The sequence below is a fragment of the Pundamilia nyererei genome, unplaced genomic scaffold (genome assembly GCF_000239375.1).
Source record: "Pundamilia nyererei isolate P.nyererei 1_Seehausen unplaced genomic scaffold, PunNye1.0 scaffold00017, whole genome shotgun sequence".
NCBI classification, from domain to species: Eukaryota; Metazoa; Chordata; class Actinopteri; order Cichliformes; family Cichlidae; genus Pundamilia; species Pundamilia nyererei.
In genome coordinates, this window is record NW_005187418.1 from 1601013 (window position 1) to 1628654 (window position 27642).

General features: G+C 40.4%; 1 protein-coding gene across 1 annotated transcript; it reads left to right on the forward strand.

Moving 5' to 3' along the window:
* The first annotated feature begins 2213 nt into the window (after nt 1–2213).
* On the forward strand, nt 2214–27642 carry LOC102195172 (inhibitor of nuclear factor kappa-B kinase subunit alpha-like). The gene is made up of 22 exons (XM_005725758.1): nt 2214–2536; nt 2968–3087; nt 3246–3340; nt 5587–5704; nt 6464–6533; nt 6619–6707; nt 7344–7433; nt 9655–9779; nt 10013–10120; nt 10323–10458; nt 12247–12441; nt 13322–13424; nt 13535–13658; nt 15270–15421; nt 15513–15574; nt 15956–16065; nt 19478–19527; nt 19631–19736; nt 20519–20666; nt 21196–21332; nt 22950–23049; nt 24723–27642. Exons 2-22 carry the CDS (start codon nt 2983–2985, stop codon nt 24786–24788), a joined length of 2289 nt encoding a protein of 762 aa, XP_005725815.1. The 5' UTR covers nt 2214–2536; nt 2968–2982; the 3' UTR covers nt 24789–27642.

Consider the following 27642-nt stretch of genomic DNA (forward strand, 5'->3'; position numbering starts at 1 on the left):
GGGGCGGCTATCTGCTGCAACCGGTTGGTGGTGAATCTTAAACCCACAAAATCTCTTTCACAAGAGTGTCCTAGGCCAGCTTTGACCTCAAATATTAGCTCAATGTTACTTTACTGAGGTCGAACTCCTCTATCAGCTGCTGTGTTTTGCTATCGTTAATGCAGTTATCGGTGCACATAGCCTCCGTACTATTGCCAACTCTGTGGCCAGATCAGTTTCACCATTTATTAACCGACTGTTTGGGGGATATAAAGAGCTGCACTGAAGTGCGATCCATAAAGTGCCAAAGCCAAACCAACAACAGCGAGAGCAGTCACTTAATCGTCTGTGGCTTTATATGCAGTACAGATTTAAAGAAGTTTAGAGTCTTCACTGTATCTCAAAGTTTTCCCCTTCCCACCGCCTCTCTCCATGTGTTCTCACCACTCACATACATCACAGAGCAGCAGCTGGTCCTCCATGGCACTGGTTAGCATAGAAATGCCTGGTTCCCCTTGATGACGCCTGCGTGATACTCAAGTCAAAGTGTTGCACCGTGTTCACAGACGTAGGATATCTGCAGCTCAAACTGTCTCTTCAGCGTGCACTTGTACATCACAGCCTCATTTCTGAATGTAAATAAAGCATGAGATATTACGGCCTGCTTTCATTTATATTATGATTAGAGTATTAAAAGAAGGCTTAATATATAAGGTAGGTCAGCATTTTTTCCTGTCCTTGAGCTCATGGTCATTTCTCTCTTTTTGTTTTTAATCAATGTGAATGAAGGGAATGGCTATATTTAATGCTGTTGTATGCTGTCGTGTTTTAGAGACTTGAGCCAGCTCATACGAATCTTTTTACATGTAGAGGTCTGGTCTGATCCGTCTCAGTGTTTTTTAGACTGGTGCAGATAAGGCGATGTTCATTTTATGCTATACATACAGTGAGCTACATGTGTCACTGCCTTGTTATAACTCACCAAGGAAATGTTGTTTGTGAGCTTCTCACTTTGAGAAGCATAGGAGATAAAATAAAAGTGTTTTGAAAGGTTTACTGCACGTGTGAACATCATTGCGTGGAATGTAAAGTGCCGTACTTAAGCGCTTTAGTCGTGTGCATTAGTTGAATGCTTCTGTACAAATTTCACATGTGAGACTTCAAAAACATGTACTTATAAAATAGAGTGCTTTAAAAATTTGCTCCACCTTGACCAGCTGCAGTGTTAAAAGACAGCGTACATGTTAATATATGAGTTTGAATGACCCATTAATATAATACAGCACTAAAACAGGTGATTCTTTTACACAATGAGTAGAGTTTATGTTGATGTACTTTTTATCTTAATTATGGTATTAGATCCGTCGCTGGTGTGCACAAGGAGCTGATTATACTGTTATCAGCTAAAATGTACTGTTTTTTGCCTCTATTAACACATCTCCAGGGGAAAATGACTGAAAAATCTAGCCAGTTGCCATCTTTTATTAACAGTCTATGCAACCCCTCTTTTCACAGGGGTTTAAGTGTTATTAAAACCAGCTGGTCACAAAGTACACATTTGGGGCTCTTGGGGGAGTTTGCCATTTTGGTCCAAGTTCCACTCTAATGCACAAGATTCAAATGAATGTTTTAATTCTGCAGCTAAGGAATCTGAGTGTCCTCAGCTTACTCACAAAGCAGATTGGGTCTGGCCCAGTAACATACGCAAAAAACAAACAAAAAATCCTCATATACACAAAAATAAAACAAAATAAAGAAAACCGTCCTTCATGTGTGGTCCAAAGAACGGCTGGTAGAATAAGACTGGTCACACAGCCACAGCTGGACCTGCCTGGGTTTATGTCAGGTTTTAGTTCTGGCACCAGGTGTAAGCCTCATAAAACAACTGTCTCACTTACAGCTGGAATATTTATTAAATCACAATGTTTCTGTCCATCCAACCTTCATTGGTTGTATATTCTTACCAGACACCTTTCTAGTGCTAAAAAACGTAACTCAGAGATTTTGGTCACAGATAATTTGAGATCAGACTAATGAACACCTTGCACATGTATCAGTAGTCAGCTAATATAACTGGAAGAATGACCAATATGGCAGTATTATTTTAAAAGTAATTTCACAAGCACTCCACTGTAGGCTTCCGCAAAATCTGCCAATCAGAAAAAAGTGGGCATTAATTGGGCGGGCTTTAAGAGCCAGGAGCTGTTCGGGGAGATGCTGGACAGGGGGAGCTGCATAGCAGACTCTGGGGCAGTATAAATATGTATTTTGTTTAACTATGAATCAACAAAACTCTATTGGACCCCAGAATAAAAACACACGACTTAAAATAAACACAATGCCGCTTTTACACAGTCTTGACAGTGTTTTGAACGCAGTGGGCGTTGTGTTTTTGAACGCACCCTCGTTTCATTTTCAAGAGACACAGCCGGGCTTTCTGGTGACGTTTATGTGGGGAAGTCCAGTGTCGCGGTGCTGCGTTGACCTGAAAACAAGACACACTCCAGTTACACCTTTCTACTGCACACGGCTCATGACACTTCCATAGAAACCACAGGTAAGTGTCAAAAAGCGCTGAGAAGCCTTCATTTTCTAACGCAAGGAAGCTAATAACCGGCTCCGTCTATTTCCTAGTAGGGCTACCGTTGGCTGGCTGGCTGGCTGGCTATGCTGTTAGCTAGCTGCTTGTTTGTTGACAAATATGAAAAACAAATGTGTATCTTGTTGTCTGGTATATTGAGTTGGGTATGTCTTGTCTATGAGTAGGCAGCCCACTTGTGTCACACTGCCACAAAACGTCAGTGGTAGCGTTTTTCCTGCTAAATCATCGAGCTGACATTAGCCTAGCAGCCATTCCAGTATGTAGCCCTGCCCCTGTGTTTGATAGGTTTATGTGATAATCCAAACAGCGCAGTCACTTAATAAACTGACAGGGTCTGCTGTGTTTCTGTCGCGTGACTCAAATATAATTCCCACACTCCGGTACAGGCTGCGTGAACAACAATGGAGAGACCTCCCTTCAGGCAGAACCAGAACTTGGGGGACTGGGAACTGAAAGAGAGGCTGGGCATGGGAGGCTTTGCCCATGTTTACCTCTACCAGCATATGGTGAGTGTCCAGCCAGGAGAGTTCCTAACCCTATACGTAACTTAGGAAAGGAGGATATGGGTGCTGGAAATTGAAATGGCCTGTTTTGAAGTAATCACCACCTGCTTTTCCTTGACTGTATTTGTATAATAATGTGATGTCTGCTGTCTGTTTTACAGCAAACACACGAAAAACTGGCTATAAAAATGTGTCGCCTGGAGCTTACACCAAGGAATAGGGACAGATGGGGCAGAGAGATCCAGATCATGAAAAAGTTGGTATTTATTTTTTGTTATTTTCCTTCCTTAGTGGCTTTTATTTAAATGTGTCACATCTGTATGTAACACTTCTTAGTGTCACAAAGGTGACACAAAAGTGCCATTTGAATCAAGTTCAGCTTTCTTGTTACCTGGCTTGACAAAACCTGAAACCCCAGTCAGAGATAATGAAGATCGCAGTGATGATTTAGCCAGAATAAATTTAATTCCTCTTGACCAATGAAACGATGGCTACTAAAGTCAGATGTTGTTAGATGAGTGTGGGATAAAGATCTAGAAAGAATACTAAAAATAAAGTGGCAAAATGCATCACTGGTTGTGCAAATAGGACAAGAGAGAAGTTAATATATATTACCCCAGTTGTGGATAAATGGCACTGCTCCCAAGAGGCAAGGGAAGTAAACCCTGGCAGAATCTCTAGAATGGGGTTTTGGCCCTCCTGCATTCTGGTGTATCTCCAGTTGTTCTGACTATGTCCTACACTGGATCCAGGGTGGGCTCATCCGAGACAGTGAGGCGCTCACATCCTTACTTTAATCCAAGTCACTTGCAAATCATGACTACCAAGCCTGACCTGTGGAGTGTCTGCAAGAGCCTTTCTTTGCGCACATATTTCTAATGTGCACTTTAGGTCTTAGAAGGTTAAAAACACATTATTGCAAAATGAGGGTGTTCATAACAGTCACGGCTGTTGTGGAAATTATTTTATTTTGTGTCAACATTAAAGTAAAATAGAATAATCTGTGTTCTTGAATTGTAAAACAGATGTATGAGCAGATGTTTATAAAGTATAAAAATATATTTATGCATTATCTCCATCATCAAATAAATACATGCTATTTTTTTCAGTGATGTCAATGAAATACAGCTCAGCAAGTTGCATACTAATACTATAAAACTAATCTGTATCATACTCATCATATTGAAAATTGGAAAATCTGTGAAAATGTGGTGCTGTAAGCTGAGTTTTAAACCGAAACTCAAGGGTATATGTTCAGCTTATAACCATAGTGAGCATTGTTACCATGGTGATCTAACCAGGTAAAAAGAGAGCCAGCTTTGCGACAGTGAACACGACACACCTTGCAAAGCTGGCTGGACTAATTTTTTGGCTTCCATATCAGGTTATGCTCAAAGTTTTGGTGTATAATTCACTTTAAGCACCACATTTTGTCTGATTCATGTAATTGCAGTACGCTCCAAGTGTGATACAGATTCTTTGCTGAGGATCACCTTTTGGATATGAAACCTGCTAAGCTGGTTTTCGTTAACACTGCAGGATGAAGGTGTGCAGTATTTACAGCAGCTCAAGCTGTGCATCAAAGGAATTTAAATGTATTGTGTTGTTGATGTAGCCTGATCCTCATTTGCTTCCAAGTCTGTTTTACACTGAAGGAATTACAGCTAACAAAGCAAAAGACAGGAAGATGTTAAAGGCAGGATTAGAGTAGAGTACATCAGAGGGACAGCTCAGGTTGAGCAGTTTGAAGACAAAGTTAGAGGCGAGGCTGAGATGGATTGGACATGTGCAGAGGAGGGATAGAGGATATATTGGAAAAAAGGATGTTGAAGGTGGAGCTGCCAGGCAGGAGGAAAAGAGCAAGACCACAGAGAGATATGGATGTAATGAAGGAAGACGTGCAGACGGTTGGTGTGAGAGAAAAAGATGAAAGGGATAGTTTTAGATAGAGACAGATGATCTGCTGTGTCGATCCCTAATGGGAGCAGCCGAAAGAAGAAGAGTGCAGATTGAAAAATTAATAAGTCTGCTTTTAGGATATTTATTACCAAGAATATTAAATCATTTGAGATGTCCGCTTTGATCTGGCAACAAACAAAAGTGATTCAACCCTCATCTGACATCTCCATGGTGATAATGTGCTTATATTAGCCTAACTAATCTGTAGCTGGAGCAATCTGGAGCTGAAGGACGTTTTACACAAGGAAATGATGAATGACGTTAGACTTAACAAGCAGACAGCATGACACAATGTGTGAACAGATAAAATTAAGTTTGCACTAGAGCTTTCTTTCCTTGTTCCTTGTTGTGGGCCTTCTGAGAACTCTGGCTTTATACAGTGTGATCTTCTTCACAGTTATTGGTAGTTATTAATCAATTTGTGAAACCCACAGGCTTGCAGATGCAAGAATGAGTTGCACTGTTATGCAGACAGTGGATGACTGTGCAGAAGTCTGTCTGGATGTCTTTAAAAAGTAATGTGGTTCCATATCTCTCACTCAGGTTAAATCATATCAATATCGTGACAGCCCAGGAGGTCCCAGAGGAGGTGGAGCCCATAGCCTTAAATGATCTTCCACTGCTGGCCATGGAGTACTGCTCCAGAGGAGACCTGAGGAAGGTGAGGGGGGGGGGTCATTTAGATGGGATTGATATTATTTGGAGAGTTTAGAAATCAGAAAAAATATGCAGCAGACTTTGCCAGAGAGCTGTAATATTTTCTGTCCAATGATAGTTTTGTGGGGAGTCATGGGTGCACAGCGAACAAGCTTTTAATAGGAAATTCAGCGTACTTTCTGTGGCTTTCTGTGACAAAATGTGAATAAATTCAGGCTAAAAGTAAGGATCAGAAGCCTTTATTGGTATGTGGATTTAAGTCACTGACCAGGGTCATATTTCACAAGCCCTGACCACAACTCAAAATATAATGAAAAAAAAATGTTTAAAGATAACAAAGGCAACAGATTAATGAGAAACAGTGAGCAAAACCAGAGCCTGGCACCTATAAAAGAGGATGATAAACAGGTGTGTGAGGCAGGTAGTGTTTGGAGTGTGGTCCCGCTCCTGAATTTCACATAAAGTAAAATCAAAAGTGTGAAATATAGAGGCCACTGCACACAGTGACCAATATATAGAAGGTAATATATGGAGTGATAGTGTGAAGTTAGCTGATGTTATCTATATAGCACTTTTCAACAAGATTATTTAAAGTGAGTTATATAAGACATACATTTCATTAAGTACACACACAAAGATAAATAGAAGATGAAAATAAGCACATCATATCAGACTTCTTAATTTCAGAACATTTCTCACCCTTTGGTCACATGTTCTAAAAAATACCGCAGCTCTGATAGGATTTCTTTTTCCTGATATGCAGGTGCTGAGCAAACCTGAAAACTGCTGCGGTCTGAAAGAAAGTGAAGTGCTTTCATTACTTAATGATGTTGGTATGTGCATTGTTCGGCTTATTCATTCAGACATTTCTTCTTTTAACGTGTCATTGGCTTTGATTAAGTCTGACTTCTGCTCCAGGATCCGGTATCCAGTATCTCCATGAAAACAAGATCATACACAGAGATCTTAAACCGGAAAACATTGTGCTACAAGACATCAACGGGAAGGTAAACCAGCTACTCTTCCCTTTTTTTGACTGCTCTGTTTGACTACTTCTTCTTTCAGCTGCTCTCTTTAAGAGTCGCCACTGAAAATCTGCCTCCATATCATCTTTAGCATCTTCTCCTGTCACACCAACCCTCTACATGTCCTCCTTCACCACATCCATGAATCTTGTCTGAGGTCCTCCTCTTTTCCTCCTGCCTGGCAGCTCCATCTTCAGGATCCTTTATCCAATATATCTACTATCCCTTGTCAGCCTTGCCTCTCAAACTCTGAGCTGTCCTCTGATGTACTTGTTTCTAATCCTGTCTATCCTGGTCGCTCTTAACATCTTCGCCTCGCCTTCCTGTCTTTTTGTCAGTGTCACAGTCTTGAGACATCACAGCAGGTCTCACTACCATCTTGTAAACAAACCCTCCCTGACACCCATCTCCACCCACTCCACTCTCTTCTTCACCTCTCTTGTGCACTGTGTGTTTTTCTTGGATGGTTGACCCCAGGTATTTAAACTCCTCTACCTTCACTATCTTTGCTCCTTGTATGTCCACATTAAGACCCGTCTCCCTCTCATTCACAGCCCGCTCTGTTTGACTGCTCATCTGAAATAAACTCTTTTTTTAATTTATTTTTTTATTCTGCAGTTGGTTCACAAGATTATCGACTTGGGCTATGCTAAAGACCTGGACCAGGGGAGTCTGTGCACTTCATTCGTTGGCACACTTCAGTACCTGGTAAACACTTAAAGCAAACATTTATTTATCCTCAGATAGTGTATGTTATGTGCTATGTGTTATAGTAATTATAGATTTTAAATCCTTGTATTTACTTTCTGCCTTTTTATAGAAATGACTGAACAGGGTCATTCTGAAAAATCTATCTGTGCCTCCCACCTCACCTCTTTATAGTCAGCTTGATTTCTGTAATAACATCAGTATATTGATCTCGAGACACTAGCTCTATAATTTAGGCCCTTTGATTTGCTGAAAGAATTGTGAAAAACCTTTTTAGGACCAAAAGTTTTTTAATAAATTAAAAATGTGAACACCTGTATTGTTTTTTTTCAGCTCATAGCCACGGGCTACATTCAGGAGTGTTAAATAATTGAATATGACTATATCAGAAAATTATCTTGACTTAGAACACATCATGGCTAGAAGACAAGCCTGGTATCACAATGTAGGTGAAAAAGCAGACCTGTCATATGATGTAACTTGTTGACCAACCACATGGTGATATAACCCTTAAAAAACTCATTTTTCTCCAGTGAACTATCAGAAAACATAACATACATCCAGGGTGGCAATGCTCGTCTCTTATCTGTGTCATAAACATTTAATTGGTGCAGTTTTCTTACAGATATGATGGCATCTCATTAGGGCTGCCACAAACAATTATTTTGATAGTCGACTAGTCACCGATTATTTTTGCGATTAGTCGACTAATCAGATCATCATCCATTGGACGTACAGCTTATTGCACCAGCAGCATCTGGTCTTATATAACTATCATTAGCTTACAGCTTGAAGTGTTTGTGCTAACTAAAAATAAAGACAAGGTGGTAGTTTATTAATTTTTAATGAAATTTGCAGATTGTTTTGGTGAAGTTTAATAAACTCCTTGCTTTCTAAAATATAACAGGACACCGGAGTATATTCTCCAGCGTCTCACACTTCTGATAATCAGCTGTCTGCTTGACAGTTTTAGCTGTGCAAAAACTATACCTTTAATCTCAGCCAAACCGATTTACTCAGGAACAAATAAAATACTAAAGAAAGCCAAACAATAACATTTTTAAGTTATCTAAGTGACTTATATATATGTTTAACCTGACTAGCGAAAGACGGCGGTGGGTTTGAAAACGATTTGCCGGGAGTCCGGTGTTCTCATGGCTCTAGTTAGCCTCGCCCCCGCCTAGCTATCGAGCTAGTGGGTAACAGACGTCTCCGAAAACGTCGGAGCGCTTTTGAAAATATGTGGTGTCTTGATAAACTGAGCCGATATTTGAGGTTTCCACAGCTACATTCTCGTCCGGAAAATATGTTAAACGTTTATTTTGTGACCCAGAAAGAATAATAAGAGTAAAGTTAAAACTAACTAGCTGCCGCCATTGTTGACAGCTGCGCTATGCATTCTGGGACACAGCTTCTTCTTCTTCGGGGTTTAACGGCAGCTGGCATCCTTGTACATGCAGTGCTGCCATCTTCTGTTTCAGTCCGTTATTACACTCTTAAATCCTACTACTCATTCCTGCGTCTTTTGTGATCTTACAAAGCTTCAAACGATGCGTCGACTATTAAATTAGTCGTCGACGATTTTAATAGTCGACATAATCGTGACTAGTCGACTAATCGTGGCAGCCCTACATCTCATGATACTGATGCTCAAAGGTGCTATGAAAAAAAACCAAGATTGTAGCATTATAGATTGTGATACTTGGATCAGATGTTAACCTGATATAGTGGCAGTTTATTTATTTTATTTTTTATTTATATTTTTACATCTTGTTTCTTTCTGTGAAAAAGATGTCATGAAGGCTCAAAAAGTAAAAACTAATAAAAATGGTAACATTTCAACTCACCCCTACGCACAAAGTCAGCCTGTAACTCTGAAATAATATTGAGGGTGTAAATACAAAAGATAACACTTTGGATGGCTTCATTAAATACATAAAAATGACTGTATTAATATATATATTTAAAAAAAATAGCCAATTTGCAGGTTCTGGGCTCCACTACAGTTTACCTGGATGAGTGGGTGACCCACGGCTACTGCAGGGCCGTGTATTCACCGTTGAGATCATTTCTTGTGGGTCATTCCTTCCACCCTTTTCTACTTTCCTGTCGACTCTACTGTCACATAAAGGATGGAAATGCCAAATAAGTCTTTAAAAAAGATCACTTCGTGTTTTATGAAAACACGAAACACTGTTGTTGTTTTTTTTCCTCTCTCCAGGCTCCTGAGCTCTTTGAGAATAAACCGTACACTGTGACTGTGGACTATTGGAGCTTCGGAACAATGATCTTCGAGTGCAGTTGCGGTTTCCGTCCATTCCTACACAACCTGCAACCTGTGCAGTGGTAAGTTGATCCTAGTCTGTGTCACTAATGTATGCGCTACTGGAAATTAGATGAGTCAGATGTCTGAGTAGAGTATGCAGGAGCCCAGCTCTGTTCTCACGTCAGATTTTATTCTACATCACATGTTTGTGCTTTAATTCGACTGAGAAAAAGCAAGAACCAAAGCACCTAAGTACTTCTAGTACTTTGTATTGAAATAATTTTTTATTGATCCTTTCTGATCTTGTCTTCAGGGCCAGCAAAGTGAGGAATAAAGGTCCAAAAGACATCATGGCAGTAGAAGAACTAAACGGAGAAGTCAAGTTCTCCACACATCTCCCCTACCCCAACAATCTCAGCAGGTCAGCTGCAATCATTTTTACTGAGACATTTCCTTATTTTATTGAGCTGTTTGTCTCCTGTGAGGGCAAATTAGTTTCTTCATGGTGTTGTGTTATAGTAATTTAAATGGAACGCAAAATAGCCGAGAGCATGTGAACTGTGGTTGTTGCTAATTACCCTCCCTGAAGACCTGTTTTAAATGTTTTAACCGGTTTTGTACAGGACGCTGTTGGAGCCGATGGAGGCGCTGCTTCAGCTGATGTTAAAGTGGGATCCAGTGCACAGAGGAGGCCAAGTGAACCATGAAACCAAGAAACCCCTGTGCTTTGAACTCCTTGATCAGATACTGGTTATGAAGGTGAGGCACTGGAAGAGCTGGCTCTTCAGTCAGTAATTTGCAATGACACGCAGTGCCCTAGAAAGTTTTAGTGTTTTATTTTTCTCATCTTAAAATTATAAAGACAAGAAATACTAAAGCTGCCACCGAAGCTTTCACTACTTTTAGGCATTTTACTGCTAATCTCACTGGACTGATTGTAGTGTTTGTATGTTTGGTGGGCCAATCTGAAAGAAAGAAGCTGTGCACCATCATTGTCACTCATACAGGAATTATTGTCATCTATTTTTCTTTTTAAGATTTATTATAGATCGAAATTATTTTTATTGTTATGCTCTTATTGTTATGTTATGCATTTGTTCCGCACGTCACATTCAACATGGGTCACCTGTACGTAACTTAACGGTCACCACCCACACAGCAGGTTTTTGCAGTTTACACAAACACAGGTAAAATCCAAAGTGACATTTAAAGGAGGCCTAAACATGCTAAGAGATACGCAGCGTACTTTAAAAATCTGTCACATTTTTTTCTGTTTTGTTAGTATCAGAAATAATTTTAAAACGAAACAATATTGATTATTGATGATGTTTCAAATTCCAGAAAAACTTATTATAGATATAGAAGTACAAGTCATATTCAAAGGTTATTTAGTCATTTGAATATGTTTTATAGGTCTTTACAGATTTGTGGCGATAAATGTTGATAGTAAAGCTTGCAAACTTGTGATGTGCGTATTTAGACCCATACTTGAGGACTCGGATCTTCTTGGGATTAACTCTATGCCAACCTTTTTTAACAGAGTTTGGTCTGGAAACTTCTGTTGTCTTGTTAGAAATATTGAAATAGAAACCTTGATTGTTTGTTTGTTTTTTGTTTTTTAGCCAATGGGGAAATGTTTGTTTTTGTTTTTCTGAGCTCAGGATTACCCATATTTTTATATACCCATCCTTTACTTTCTCCCACTTAGTGTCTCAGTTCCTGTAATAGGGAAAAACATGATGCCACCATCCCGTTTGACTTAGGGACAGTATTGATGAGGTGATGCAGAGTCTGTACATTGTCCTTCACAAACGTCATTATAAACTGTGCAGGTAGATAAACCAGACCAGACCATTTCACTTGTTCTGGTTTCCTTCTCGCTACTCTACCGTAAATATGTGATTCGTGATGGGCTGCTTCTACGCAAAGGAGCTCCAGGCCTCATTCACAGTGACCACTGGGTTCTAGTTCAGTTTGGTTTTGCAACAAAATCTCGAATGTTTCAGTGCTGTGGAGATTTTATATTCTTCCCCATATCTGACACAATCCTGTAATCCCACCTCATTTAAAAGCATCTTCTCTGTGACATAAGAGAGGCCAAAAGTCTCAGTGGAGTAATGCTGTCAAAACACAAGCACACACATGTATTGTACTGTTTGTGTAGCAATTCTCCAAATCCATGTTTTGGTTTCTTTTGTCTTCTTGTGGGAAAGTGGTGCAAGTGTGTTGGGATGAGTGAGGGTTGTTAATAAGAATTCCAGTATTTCCAGTTTATGCTACACATTAGAGCTTTCACCAAACATAACATTTAACAACTTGAAATCTTTATAAAAATGAACTGGCTGGCCTCGGCTGTCACAGCCCTCCCCATCTGCCAGTTTTTAGTAATAAATTAATTCCAGCTCTTTGGTGAGGCAGCAGTTAATCAATATTAAGAATAATTAGATTCTTGCAGCCCTCTGCTGGCCCATGTACGGCGATACATACTGCAGAAAATGATAGATCACGAAGTAGTTTAGTTTATACTGACGGGTTTTCTGTTTTCAGGTCGTCCACATCCTGAACATGACCACAGCGCAGGTCCACTCCTTCCAGCTAACTCCTGACGAGAGTCTCCACAGTCTGCAGAAGCGCATCGAAGCTGAGACCAAGATCGAGGTGGTGAACCAGGAACTGCTGCAGGAGACGGGAGTGTCACTGGACCCCAGGAAGCCCGCTGCACAGTGTGTCCTGGATGGAGTGGTGCGTTGATTTAACCACTGATTTAACCACTGATGAATAAAAGGATTTTAAATCTAAAATCACACGTGATGATGTACAATAACTTATTATTAAAATAATCATACATAACAGCTTTGAGTTTTTTGATGAATTAAAAAATCATCATCATCTTCATCTTGTTATCCAAGGAGCTAAAGGTGCAGCTTATTGGCGGTGTTCCTCACTGGTTGTTATCCCTGGCCATGCTGTCTTTATATTTTGGGATACATCCATTGGCCTGATCCTGTCTCTCCTACATCGGGTGTCCGTGACAAAGGGCCGTGTTGTCCATCTGTTCACTTAATTTTATGTAGCTGCGTTTTATCTGTGCACCAACAGCAGTACCAGTGGTGGAGGGTCACTAAACTGAAAGTATTTCAGGCCTGTGACACCAGTGGCTTTACCAAAGTTTTTTTTTATTAAATAAATAAATAATCCATACGATCACAGCAACATGAATATATAAATATCACATGATGTAGTCTTGAATCACTGTGGGGTTTGCTAGGGTTTTGTTTACGTCACTATATGACACCCATAAGTGTCTGCTTCAGCTCCTGTAAATCAGTTCGATCTGTCACAAATCACAGGGCTGAAAATCTTGATTGTTTGTTTTACCCATGCATGATTACGTTCTGTTACCTGCAAAAAAAAAAGCAAAAAACAACCTGTGCTATGTTTTGGTTTGCTTATTGGAGCATATACAACATCAAGCAACGGTGTTTAGAAAAATCTACATCTATCAATAATCATGACTCATTTCCCTCTAACTGCATCTATTCTGAGAGACTTGAAGTCACTCTCTTGAGTTGTAAAAACACTACTTGAGATCTTTGTAATGGTTTTCTTTCCTCCTGTGTAGAGAGGGTGGGACAGCTACATTGTCTACCTGTTTGATAAGAGCATCACCAAGTACACCGGCCCCTTCAGTGCCAGACGTCTGCCTGAGAAAGTCAACACCATTGGTGAGTTCATATGAAGTGACTCCAGTTTCCGAAATGAAAAGGACTGTTACATGACAGTGTTGGCTCTCTTCTGCTCTGTATAAAAACTTTCATGGTTTTTATTTTCCCAGTGCAAGATGCCAAGACGCAGCTGCCTTTGGTGGTGATGAAGAAGGTGTGGGGTGAAGCTGTGAGCTACATCTGTGGCCTGAAAGACGACTACAGCAGACTTTTCCAGGGGCAGAGAGCTGCCATGTGAGTCCCATAACAATCGTGTGTGATGTGCTTTAGCCCAGATCATGGTTTACAATGTGAATCCATGACAGGATTCAGAAATAACATCAGCTTTATGCGTTTGTGCTATTTAAATATTAAACAGTGTAAGTTGAGCTTTTTCATTAAGAGTGTTTTATGTTACATCCTAGCAGCGTACAACCAGATGTTGTGGTTTTGGTGAAGAATAGTTATTGTCAAACACAGAAATAAAACGACCGATATTAGTTTCATATCAAATTAATAATATTAGTTTTTCTTTTCTGAGGAGGAAATAATACTCTGTGTTTGCTACGGATGAAAAGACACCATACTTCATCAGTATCAGTAGTGCATCAGTAGCTCTGTTTATATTAGACTTTAATTTTAGTTCATAATTTTAAACAATTATGTTCAGCACGAGCCAGAACAAAAAAAGCTCATAGCAGAAGAACTGAAAGTGGTATAAGGGTACTGTGCGTGAACGTGTGAGTGGACCATTAATGGTTACATCCAGATTCCTTTTACTCTTGCATAATCCACTTCTGTACGTGCTGTGTGAGGTATTGGTTGACTCTTGGTTCCTTGTTTCTCTCAATGTGGCTACTATGTTGGTTTTTCAATGCACGTGAGCCTACTGCCGTTTGGGCCACATGTTGCTCCCGTCTGTCGGTGGTTGCCCTCAAAGGATGGGCCGTACGGTCAAAATTATGCTTTTTATGTGGTGTTTTTTTTATTATTATTTAAATTCAGTTCCTAGAAATCTCCTTTAAAAAGATATTTTTGTGGACTAAGTTATGAAGTAATCCTAATTACTAATCAAGATTAACCAAAATAAAATAGATTATGATTTCTGCTCTTATCCAGCAGCACACTTACACAGGCTTTAGATACCTGCATTATTTTCTGAGTGTGGACAAAGTGTAGAAATGGAGCAGGAAAGAAATTAACTTCCTGGTGACTCATGTGTACAAAAAGCCAACTGTTATTAGGCTGACATCATTGTTTTGAAATGTGACACACCAACATTTATGAAAGAAAGTGATAAGGCGCTGGGCACCGAGTCTCAGCACAGTGGCTCACTTAAAATGGGTTCAAAACTGAAACCGGTTCTCAATTCTGTTTATGCTATTTAAATCATTTCTCTTTGTTACACTCACGACTTCTGCTTAGTAGCTAGGAATCCCAGCGTCTCCTTATTTATCTGCAAGTTTTTGTAAACAAAAAAAAACCTTTAATAGTTTTAGTAATTGCATTTGTTGGTCCAGGTTTTATTATTTGTACCTCGAAGCCTTAAAGTTGAGCCCTGAAGAAACCCATCTAAACATTTTCTGTAAATTTTATTCCAACATTTAACTGTTGGTTGAATATTTAGAGCAACGATTTAGTTGTCAGCTGAATATAGTTGTAGTGTCTGCTTATTTTCCAGTGTAATTCTTCCCGAGTCCTAGTTTGAATTCAACTTTCTGTTGTGTTGCTCCTCACACTCTGGTGCTTGTGACTGTTGCTCCTCTGGAAGCTTTAGCTGTGGCTGGACTGTCAGCCTGTCTTCTTCAGTCCTCCGCCTTCCTCTTGGAGCTTTCTGATTTTACCATCTCCTCCTTCCCCCTCAAGGTTGAGCCTCCTCCGCTACAACACCAACCTGACCAGGTGTAAAAACAGCATGTTCGGCTTCTCGCAGCAGCTCAAAGCTAAGCTGGATTTCTTCAAGAGTAGCATCCAATATGACTTGGAAAAATACAGCGATCAGATGCACTATGGCATATGTGAGTGTTTGCTGGCAGCTGTTTGCTCTTTGTTTCAGTAAACATGTTGTAGGGTGCTCGGTGAGCTCACATTTGTCTGATTTGTCCAAAGCCTCAGAAAAGATGCTGAAAGCCTGGCAGGAGAACGAAGAAAGAGCTGCAGCTTTTGCTCAGGTAACTCATCTCTTAAAAATAAGATACAGACTGGTAGTTGCTAACCAGCTAGTCCAGGCTCTTTCATGTTTTTTGTTTTTTCCTACTGGTTTACTGCAGTAGGTTTACCAGGTTGCACTCATTTTGGACTGCAGCTGGTGAGAGTAGTTCTTCTGGTTCCAAAGTCACTTCTTAGGTGATCCCCTGACCTACAGTGAGGGCTGCAGACCAGAACAAGGACTACCTTCACCTACTGCAGTCCAAGATGGTGGAGTTGATGTTCATCTGCAGGATCACAGTCACTGAGGAGGCATAAAGAACATGTGTAGGAATCACTGTGATGTTTACCAGTGCAAAGGCTTCCTACAGCAGCCTTTGGTTGATCCATTGTCTGTCCTGCAGGTGGCAGAGGTGAGCCATTTGGATGATGAGATCATGGCTCTGCACTCTGAGATAGTAGAACTACAGAGGAGCCCATATGCCCGACGCCAAGGAGACAAGATGGAGCAGCTGTGAGTATTAAAAGGGTTTAACCTGAGATGATTTAATCTGTGGACATTTATCAAGAGCCATCTAAATCCCACATTTCACCTAATTTAAAAGACATAAGTAACAGTCACTTGTTGGCCTTTGATTCTTTTTGGTTGGTTTGCATAATGGTGTCTACAGATGATTTTGACTCTTTTTGGTTGTCCCCGCTTCACCTGAGGAAATGACCGGACGGTGCCAAAAACAATCCTACATCATGAATACATTTACATGCACGCTAAATATTTCAAATATGACACACTTTGACTGTATACTGATGTACTTTGAATGTTTGCAACATGCTTTGGACTTGTGTACAGAGCACATGGAAATGCATCTAAATTTGACTCCCGGCTTCTTGCCTGTTTACAGTCCACTCAGTCACCAATTTGAAAGGATGGTTGTGTGGTGTGCATAAATGTCATGATGGAGAATTTTTCCAGAAGGTTTCCAGCTCTGTTTGGACGAACAAACAGATGTATAACATTGAGGGAAGAAAAAACCTTCCTTCATGACTAAGAGGTCGAGATCGCAACAAATAAATATGGGACAAAGAGGACAATTGTGTGAAAGAATATGGGACACATTACTAATGCTGAAAGGCATTTAACACGTGAAGGACAAATATGTTTTATTTCAGTGCGATGCTCCCAATTGCCTTACCACAGTGATCATAAAGGAAACTGACACCTATATTTAATTATACAGAAATCTTCATATTTTTATGTGTTCTCCTTTTTTTCCCCCAGTAACTTTTTTAACGTGTTTACTCCAATTTTTTTTTGTCTCTAAAAATCCTCTATCAACATGCACGTTTGTTTCTGAGCTGTGCGCTTATAACTGACGAAATAACTGGGGAAAAACAAAAGCCCTGCATACGTTCATTACCTTTATCTAGTTAGTGGAAGTTTCCCGGTCTTTGTCATTACGGCAACTTTTATTCGTTTTATTTAGTTTTAGGAAGTTTTAGTCATTCCACAAAAGTTTGTGTAAAGCTTGTGACTTTATACTAGCTTGGAATTTCCTCATAGGCAGCAAAAGACGGTGACGTGTTAATCTGCACGAACCCCATGATGACAGTATTTCCTAACAGCAATGTATTAAAAGTCAGACTATTTACAAGCAAATTTGTACGTCTGCGTTAAATCTGCACTGTAGGTATATTGTAACCACAACCTGTTCTGATGTCCTGTGCTATAACTTACACTGTAACCTTACATCCACCTTCGTAGAGATGTAACCACATGTTGCATCTCTAAAGAGAGAAAATGCACATCTACATGCAGAAATGACAAAGGATCACTTTACAAAGACTCTGTAGCGATTCAAAGCAGTATAAATTAAAGTTTTGACTTTAGATCACTGTGTAAGTTCTCAGTCATCACCATGGTAATTTAAGGACTTCTTTTATTTCTCCTTTAAATAAATCCAGTTGCTTTTCTTTCCAAGCTCCTTAGACTTCAGCGTTTTAGAGCCAGTCATGATGTGAGACTTTATCTCAGTAAAAAAAGCTGTGCTGACCCATATAAAGGGGGCACGTGAGCTCCACGGTCTACACCCAAGTCCAGTAAAAGAAAACACTAATAAACTTGGACTGTGGAGAAAAAGCATGCAGGCACAGGGAAAATGTGTAAACAGCACTTAAAAAGGCAAGAAGGTGAAGAATGAGAAGCTGACCAGGAAGTTTGAGTCACGAACCTTCTTGCTGTGAGGCAACTTTAGACCACTAACCACGCCACCATGAGCTTGGCAGATTTTTGTCAGTGAAAAAGTTCATTTACTTTGAGATCTTGAGAACACGCGCAGAGAAAAGGTACAGCAAACAGTTCGATGTTGACTGACCATCAGCTGGCGGACGTTTCTCTATGGTTGGAAAAATGCCTCCAAAATAAAAGCTTTGCTGATGCGAAGACACTAAGCTTGTCACATCAAAATTTATAAAGATGAGGTCGGGAGCAGAGAGGCAGTGTTTAAAATTGGCTTAAAATCTTTTATTTATACTAAAAATAAACAAATTAATTAATTAAAACAGGTTAACCCGGAGATAACATCATCATTTCAACCATGTTCAGCCAAACATAAAGTGAAGTTTATGCAGGACTACAAAGTCTGTAGCAACGTTAATGAGAATACATGTCAGGTGATGTAAATGGAGGCAAATCCCCATCCACAGCTCAAATATCCAACTTCAGTGAAAAATCCACTTCATGCTGTGTCATCAAAGCCTGCCAGCTCAGAATCTCTCACAGAGTGGACTCTCCTGACTCAGTGGGAATAAGCATGAAGTCCTAGGATTTCATTTATTTTCCTCCAAGCCCTCTCATTGTCTTTTCCTTCTGTACATGAGTGTAATCGTGTCTGTAGATTCTCCAGACGCCATTGCTGATAAGAAACGAAGGCCAAGCTTGTTGGCTCCATTTGTGGACAGAGCTGTGTTATTCGAAATTTTTTTATAAGATAGTAGCAGGGAAAAGGAAAAAGGAGATTGCTTTGGAGAAAAGTGAGTGAAATTATTGCGTTTTGTGGTAACTGCTGAAAATATGTGACTGTAACTTGATTCCAGCCGTTGGTTGTACTCCTCCTTGTTCTCCTGTCGACTGTGGGAAGGAAATATTTGTGTGTTTTGAACACATTTGGTCTGAACGCACGTTAGGAAGTACCAGATGCAGTAACGAGCCCCAGCTGAACTCTAACTGGGGTCATTGCAGTTATGTGCAGCTGTGCACAGTGAAAGCTTAAAGTGCCCCTTCTTTAAAAAATGTGTTTTCATCAGGTTAGCCTTGGCTCTGTGGGAAAGTTTCTGATCCTGGTGTTGACTGTTGACAGTAGAGACATAATGATGGGCTCGGTGCTCTTCCTCTTTTTAGTAACATAGGGTCTAAAGACCCTGTTCACCACAGCCTCGCTGTCCTCCTTCAGTAAATGATACAGCAGAAACCCCCATGTAGGCCAGACCTCAACATATCACCAAGTTAATAAAGAAACATAATCGCAGTGAAGATAAGGGATGTGGCTGAAGTTTCATACAGCTTAATGAGGTGCTGGTGTAACCTCACCTGGATGTATGCATCTTGCTTCACTCCACAGGGAAAAGACTTTGCTCTACATTTTAGTCGATCAAACTAGTTTGCTGTTGGGTAAAAGTTTACTACTTTTTCTTTTGTAAATCCTGTGAATTGCTGTCACGTCATGCACTGGATTGAAAGCGTGCCACTTTAAATTAAAAACCGTCCTTGGTGCTGCTGTGAAAGTTCTGACCAGTGCCTGTCTTCAACACATATGGAGAGGATACCAGTGGTGTTTTTAAACATGCAGCTTCAGAGAGTAATCTGATCATGAGCTTAGCTTCAGAATTCAAAGAAGAACATTTTAATGTGATAAAATAATTTTTTGCAGGGAAGAAAAGGCAATCGAGCTGTACAAGCAACTGAAGATGAAATGCAAAGGTAAGAAACGTTGAATGGATCATTTAAAACTCTGAAATCAGAAGAGAAATTAATCCATTCTTTAAACTGAGGTGTTGTTTAAACTCCCCCCCCCTTTGGTTAGTACCTGACTCTGATGTGAGCTGCGACAGCTCTGAGATGGTGAAGGCCATCATCCAGACAGTCCAGAACCAAGACAAGGTCCTCAAAGATCTGTTCACACACCTCAGGTGAGGGTCCACCCATGCTTGACAGTTTGATTTCACCCTGAGCTTTACACCTCTGATTACTGTTAATTATCTGTGGTCTCATACACTTTTCTTTGTTCTTAAGTGCCACAGTACTAGTAATGCATATTTGTAGTACTTTTTTTTTTTTTTTAACCTATCTTGAGGTACTTGTATGTTCTGTCAGGGCAGGTTAATGCTGAATCCACAGGTTCAGATGTTTTCCTACTCGTCTCCATCCACATGAAAATGCAAATAACAGTATCAAGTGCCGCCAAAGCAAAAGGTGACACTATAACCCCAATTCATAGATTCATGTTGACCACTCAAAAGCCTGCAAACAACAACACAGTGCACACCTTTGATATTGCAAGAAAAGTCTTCATGTTCCTCGCCCACAAGTAAGCACAGAAATAGAGATTATAGAAATCTTGACCCTGGAAGGAGTTTATCTAAAGTTCAGTGACATGAAATAATGTTTATGTGTAGATGAAAATCCCGTGTATGTGAGGATAGGGCCTAGATTAACCCACTGATTTATAAAGAAGTGACGGCTCTTAAACACATAAAACGTCTGCTGGTGTTAAGGAAAGTTTAAGCTGCAGACTTTACCCCCTGAATTTTCAGTTACTCCCTCCCTGCTGAGGAGGAAACTTTTGGAGCATAAATTACTCCAGAACTTGAATCCATCCCCGGTGTGAGGTCTACACTGAGTCTGTCTAAAGAGTCACAGTGACGGTGGAAAACATCATTTATGTTTTCCCTGATTTGTCTCACCCCAACAGTAAAATCCTGATCAGCAAACAGAAGATCATTGACTTGTTTCCCCGGATTGACAAAACTCTGGAGAACATCAAGGACGCTGACAACACCGTGATGCAGATGCAGATCAAGAGACAGAGGGAGTTCTGGCACTTACTTAAGATCGCCTGCGTGAGTAAATCTACATCAGTCGTTAGCAGCCCGGTCTACTTTTTCCAAGTTTGTGACTTCATTTGTCTTTGAAATGTAGTGTGGGGCATGATGCAAAGAAGAGGGGGAAGTTGTGTAACTGCTGGATAAAACTATTTATGTACAACTAAGAATAAAATGTCATCAGCTTTTCTCTGATTCTACAGAATATCAGAAGTTTTGTCTGATCACCATCCAGCTCAGATAAATTTAGTGTACTGGTGTATAAGAAAAGAAAAAAGGAAGTCCTCTAATTGCTGGAGCTGGATCCTGGTAATATCCTGGAATAGGTTAAGTTCACTTATTCATTTTCTGATTCCCTTTTCTGCAGTTGTCAGACCCAGTGGTGGTGAGCTTTGTTGTACTTTCTGTGATCTCCTCAGACTCAGCTGCTATAAAGTACCAAACACAGAGTGAGCGGTAGGGTGTGCCGCCTGCATTCCTGCTGCAGGAGAGGGGAGGCGTGTTTTTTACTGCTGCCTGTAACGGTGTGTTTCTGTCTCTCCTTCAGGCTCAGAACTCGTCACGGAGCTCGATAGCAGCCAGTCCCGAGTCGTCCAACCTGCTGCAGGTTTCTCAGTGGTCCCAGTCGGCACAGCCCGTCAGCTCCCCGCACCCCCTGACCTCCCTACCAGGGCCAAATGACAGGTAACGTCCACTCAGCCGTGTTGGGACTGGGGTCAGCTCTACAAGTGAGATGTTCACACTCCTTTAACATAGAATTCAGCAGAAGCACCTTCAGCATTGATAACAGCTGGTAGTTTATTTCACTTGGTGCCAAATTACTAAGGAAGTGTCGACACGGTGAGGTACCTGTTTGTGAATGTGGATGCGTATATGTGAATAAAAACAGCTTAGTAATTTCCTGTTCATATACAGGAAATCTCACATCAAACAAAAGACTTCACAGACATCTTCCTCTCTCGACAAATGGTCATGATTTGACTCACTCAGCCAAATTGTTGAGTGGTCTGACGGGCTGATTGTTGAGCCACAGCTGGACTCGGTCGGTCTCAAACTGAGAAGAGAACGATACAAACAGCTTTGTTCCAGTAGCTATTAATCATATCTTTCATTTCCTACATGATGTTGGTATATTTTCCTCATTATGTCTCATATTGTTGTCTGATTTTTTTTTAAAATTTTTTTTTAACTGCATTTGAGGATGGATGACTCACTGAGTGCAGGTCATATCTGCCCATGGGTACAGCTAAAGTATCCTGAAGCTAACCAGCTGTGGTGCTGGAGCTTGAATCAATGCAGTCGATCAGATCGCCATGTCCAAAGTGAACGTGTGAATCCTTCCTAACTGGTGCATCAACTCCCTGTTGATGTTCCAGAGAGACTGAAGCTTTATTCAGTCTCTCTTACCAGTTGCTGGCTGGTTGGGGTCATGGTTGGGGTCACTCTAAAGGTTGTGACTAGCTGTGCAATGCAACAGAAGATTCCCAGGAGTTAAGACGCCACAGGCAATCCTTGTTCCTGTCATATGTCTGTCACAGTTCCAGGAATGACTCATGTGTCATGAAATCCCTCCATCCTTCTTTTTTTTCCTTCTGCTTTTAAAGTTTGGGCTTGTTGGCAGCTGACTAAGCATGTATTCCTGCCAGAGGTTCTTTTCCCCAGCAACATTTTCCAATTCCACCTGGGGCGATCCTGAGTTATTCCTAGGTCTACCTTTATTAGAGGTCTAAGGTCTCCACCCAGCTGGCTTTTCCCAGAAAATCTTCAAAGAAAGATGAAGAATGATTCAAATGACCCACATGACTCAAAAAACAGAGCTGCAGCACCTGCCAGACCTGGGAGGAGAGCTCACCAGCAGGGAGCTGTACAAGCTGGACTGCAGGCAAAAGCTGGACTTAGTTTTTGGGACCAATAATTGAGTCATAATAGTTTTGTTTTTATGAAGCATTAAAAAAGACGCATGCCTGAGGAAGATCCTGTGAATTGGAGCATTGCATTTGGAAAAGTGTTTTCAGAATGCTCGTAGTTGGTACATTATCTTTTTCATTTTTCTAAATATTATTTCAGCCTGTTCTCTTCATTACATTTCCAGCCTGTGTGTTAGCTAAACTGTTAGTATAATAATAACTGCACATGACTGAAGCATGAACATACTGATATATATATAGTTTGTAGGCCAGTGCTTTGTGTTTTGCCCTTGGGCGTTCTTCTTTCTGTTGCAAGATAGTAAACACATTGTGCATATGAAGGAGGCGTCATGTGACTGAATTGTGTCTAACAAGCTGTGTGCGTTTCCTTCAGTGATGCTGCCCCACGACTCCTGCAGGAGAACCAGAAGTACCTCAGTCAGCTGACCAGCCTGATGCAGGAAGCTGCTGACGAACAGGCCAACAGCATAGTGGTGAGTTTGCTGCTTTTTATCTGCTGCTTTTAAGGTTTGTTTGTTATTGGAGAGGGCTGCATTTAAATCAGCCATAAAGTCTTCATTTATTTTTATTTTCCCTTTGGGAAACTAGACGCACTAGGCGTCTCCTATCTGCATCTGTGAAGGACCTGAGGCCTGTCAGCATGTCTTTAATCTCATTTAGGAGAACAGGACAGGACCTCGCTGTTCTTTTTTTAGTCTTATTATGAAGGAAGGAACTTTTTGTTTCTTTTAAGCTTGCAGATGTGATAAGAAAACAGAATCACACAGAGTTTTCAGTTTCCTGTATATTATATAGTAATATTTATTAGCGTGATAAATATATATTATACATTTTGAATTATATTTTTATCAGTTATTAAAGATGATGACAAGCGAACACTTTATAATAACCAACATTTAAAAACAAATCATAGTTAAATTCATAGTTATTTAAACGGTAGGGATGCTATTAATCATATTTATTCATGTTTTAGTTATATATTGAGTTATCCTAGCTGATAATCAATTATTTGAGGCTGTTCTCATTACCAAGTACTGCTGTTCATTCGAAGCCATAATGCTTGATTTATACTCATAAATCTGACATTTGACTCCAAAATTTGATCAATACTTTAATAACGTCTTTCAGTAAAAGTCACTTTTGTTCCAAGCTCATCATAAACAGCTCAGTTTGAGCACAACATGATGCACTTCACCAGGTGTTCTTCCGTTCTTCACTGGTCTTCACATCACACCAGGAGCATTTTGGAAGCAGGGGTCTTTTATTTTGAAATTCTCTCTGTAGTTTCTGTATGCATCTTGAGATCTGAGGTTATTTTCAGAGATGCAGTACAGAACGCTACTTCTGAAACGCACCGCAGTGCACCAGGTGGAAGCCGGTCATGGTCATGAATGCGTGCAGTGAGCCGTGCATTTCACGGGGTCACTCTAAACGGCACTCTCAACACAGTACTGCAAGTTATGCTTCAGGTTTCCTTTAGCGTCAGTTCCATGAAACACATGTAGCGTTTATAGTCCGACTGGTCTCACGCCTAACCGTGGGAATGCACGGGGCGCCGCTGGGTCGCATTTCAGCTCTGATGCAGGCGCTGAAGCTTATCCCGCCAACTCTCATTAATGCCGGCAATTCTAACTAATGTGCTGCCGCATGTTTCAGAAACACTCCAGTGGCAGCTTCTCAACAGAAGCTTTTCAAAATAAAAGACCTCACTCTAAAATGCTCCAGGTGTGATCTGAAGCCTTGCGACAATCGGGACAGAGCACACCCCACATGGTGCATCTCTCTTTAAAGTTGCCACTTCCAACTTATTTTAGCAGTGATTTTTTTTTTAGCCATTTTTAGTAAAGTTTTATCAAAGACTGTAGATGATTGTTGTAAAGTCAAAATGTTAGACCATTAATTGTTAACAAATATTAGGTTTTTAATTATAATAATATTTAACTGTAAACTAAGGTGGGTTAGCTGTCATTTTATCTTTTAATAATGATGATCGTTATGAAGCGTTATCAAAACTCTGTAAAACGAGACTGTTTGCAACTCACATCCAAAACTTATTAAAAACTCAGAAATTAAGATATATTTGCACTTCAGCACGTTACATATTCTCGGTTGTCTTTTACTAACGCCTCCATTTCCATCTTTCAAGGACCAAGACTGGAGCTGGACGAAATACGAAACTTTAACAACAAAACTAAAAAAGCGAAATTCGTAAAGTCCACCCTCCACCCCCGCCTGAGTAACACTAAGGACTGTGAGCTGATAACGCGGCTGAGCGGCGTCTAACAGTACAGTAGTACAGTTTGTACATGGACTCGGGATTTTCTCGTGAAAACGACTTTCCTGCTCATCTTTAAAGAAAAAAAAAAAGAAGCTGAGTTCACGCATGCTCAGCGGCGTCCGTCTCCTCCCATCGTCTCACATGGTGGAAGGTTTGATTATTGAGCTTGTTTTTTATGACAAAACAATGAAGCTGTCTCTCTCTCTCTTCTTTTCTTTATGCTGCACAATATTCATCACACTTTGCTCCATTTTTGCAGTGATAGTAAAAACCAAACTATAGCACCACATTTGAGGGCTTGAGGTGGATCAGTCAGGTGGGAGAGCGTTCGACAGGAACGTGGGAACTCGTTTGACCCAATGGCATGAACGGGAAACGCAGGAAGGTGTCGGGGGTCGCTGGAAGGCGGGCGTGGGGAGGAAATAAGAATCAAGCAAAGAGCACTTTGATACTCCCATGTGTCCTCTCTGTGAAGAGGTGAAACGTTCCCAGCTGCCAAAAATGTTGCAGAATTTAAAGCGAGCAGAAACTGTCAGCGTCGGTTTGATTGATTTACTAGAAACGTTTGAGGGCGCGTGTTGAATTCTCTGTATGTACGTTTTTAAAAAACAAGTGTTACAGGCAGAAATCCCATGGCTGGCCATTATGTTAATACGATGTGTATATTGTATGTGTGTCTTTTTAACCGTCATGGATGTAAGGCGGGGTTTTCTCGTCTCGTTCGGGTGCAAATAATGTACGCTAAATTCATAGTCGTGCAGAGCTGAAACGATCAGTCCGTAGTTTCCACAGAAATCTGCAGATTTAATGGGACGGTGAAGGATGGCGAGGCTTGCTTTGTGCTGCACGCATGAGCTGCTCCAGAGGAAGTTCTTTTCAGATTTTCAGATTAAAATGTAAATCTAAAAGTGCACGTTTCCAAAGAGCAATTTATATCCTCACCTGAGGGACGAGGTTACCTGCCGAGCTGCATGTCAGTAAAGTTCGCACAGGAACCTTTGCACATTTAGTCACCATTGCAGAAAATAAATTGCATATTTATGATGATTAAGAATAAATAACACGATTTACATTTGGCCGACCTCCCACTTTAAGATGATCTGGGCCGTCTTCAGCACAGCGGCCGTGTTTGCATCTCTGAGTGAAATTGCCGTTATTCCACCAAATCAGTGAACACGTTTAATTTTCTGCAAAAGCCTCGTGATGCCCGTCTGTCTGGGAGTTTAGGTTTTCTCGAGTCCAGTGAAAGCTCGGTTAACAAAAACATGAAAAATCTTTTTCACTGCAGATCTGATATCTTTGTCTCCCTGTCAAGGCTGAAAACAAATATTTTGTGCACATCATGGGTAATTCTGCTCATCTTATTTTCATCTTATTTTTATGGATTTGAAAGATCTGAAAGTCTAAAACCTTGTTGGTGTATTTTTGACAGATTAAAGTCAAATTATTTATTCAAAAGAAAATAAATCAAGTGTTTCTGATCTCTCTGAGATGATAATTGATCTTTTTCTTTATCAAATACGGCCAAAAAGAAAACCATCTCAAATGTCAGTGCCGTTTTTGAACAGTTTTATATTCAGACTTTTTGTTAAGAGAGATTTTAAGGATTCTCAACTTTTTCTGAAATCAGAGAGAAATGAGTGATAGTCAGTGATAACAAATGTGCCATCCACCAGAGTCTGTCATTCAATAAATGAGGAAATGTAAAACAAATGAGTAATCTTACCCTCTTATCCAGCTCAGGCTTGCAGGGGGTGAGTGTGGAAATCATTTCCTCTATTTTTAAATAATTGCATGTGTAAAGCTCAAGCCTTCACTGAGTCACATCGCACACCTCAACACGTTTATCAGGTAAAGAAAACAGGATCCAGGTTCAATTTTATTTCATTAGCCGTCGGCTCAGTGGGATAGTCTGATGCTCTGCGTCCCACCAGTTGGACCCACTCCACAGTTTGAGAACCAAAAGGTAAAACTGGTGTAAACAGAACCAGAGCTGCTCTTACTTTCATTCGTTCCTGTAGGAGGTCACGACTGAAGTTACTGACAGTGAGAAAGTTACATTTGGAGCCTTTCAGTGATAACAAATAATGTCATCTGCCAGAGTCTGTCATTCAGGAAATGAGGAAATAAAAACAAATCGGATGCATTTAGTTTGTTTGGATTGTCTGCGAGTCTCAGCTCGAGTTTTCTCCTCATAACGATCAATCTGTCAAAAATTAGGGGTTTTTGTCCTTATTTTTTAAAAGTCCAGAATTGATTCATCCATGAGTAAAGCAGTGATTATTATAATGTTACACGGTATATTGATGGTGCTGAAGAAACGCTTCCTGTTTCTCCGCTTTCTCAGATCTGAGTAACAGGAAGCCGAGAACGTCTCGGGCTAATTTGCTTGAAAAACAAATAAAGACTAGCCGGCTAATCGTTTCAGCTCTCACCACAAACACGAGTCGTTTCTCTCTGACATCCCATAATGACAGGAATGCAACAACGTTGGTGCAACGCGGTCGGGCTTCCTCTAATCGGAGCGATCGAACCCGTGAGCGATGGGTTGAATGTGCTGTACGTCGTGTTTCTTTGGGCCAGAGAGAGAAATGAACTTTCTTGTATTTATGAAGTTAAAGTGCAATGGCTAAAATAATATTTTCTTTTTGTTTTGTATTTAAATAACTCCGTTTGTTTCTTTCCATTTGAGTTTTGTTTCCGTCTGCTGGTTTAAGTATGTTCACTTTTTAGAAATGCAATTGTATGAAGATCAAATGTTTACCTGGAAATAAAATAAATCACTTTG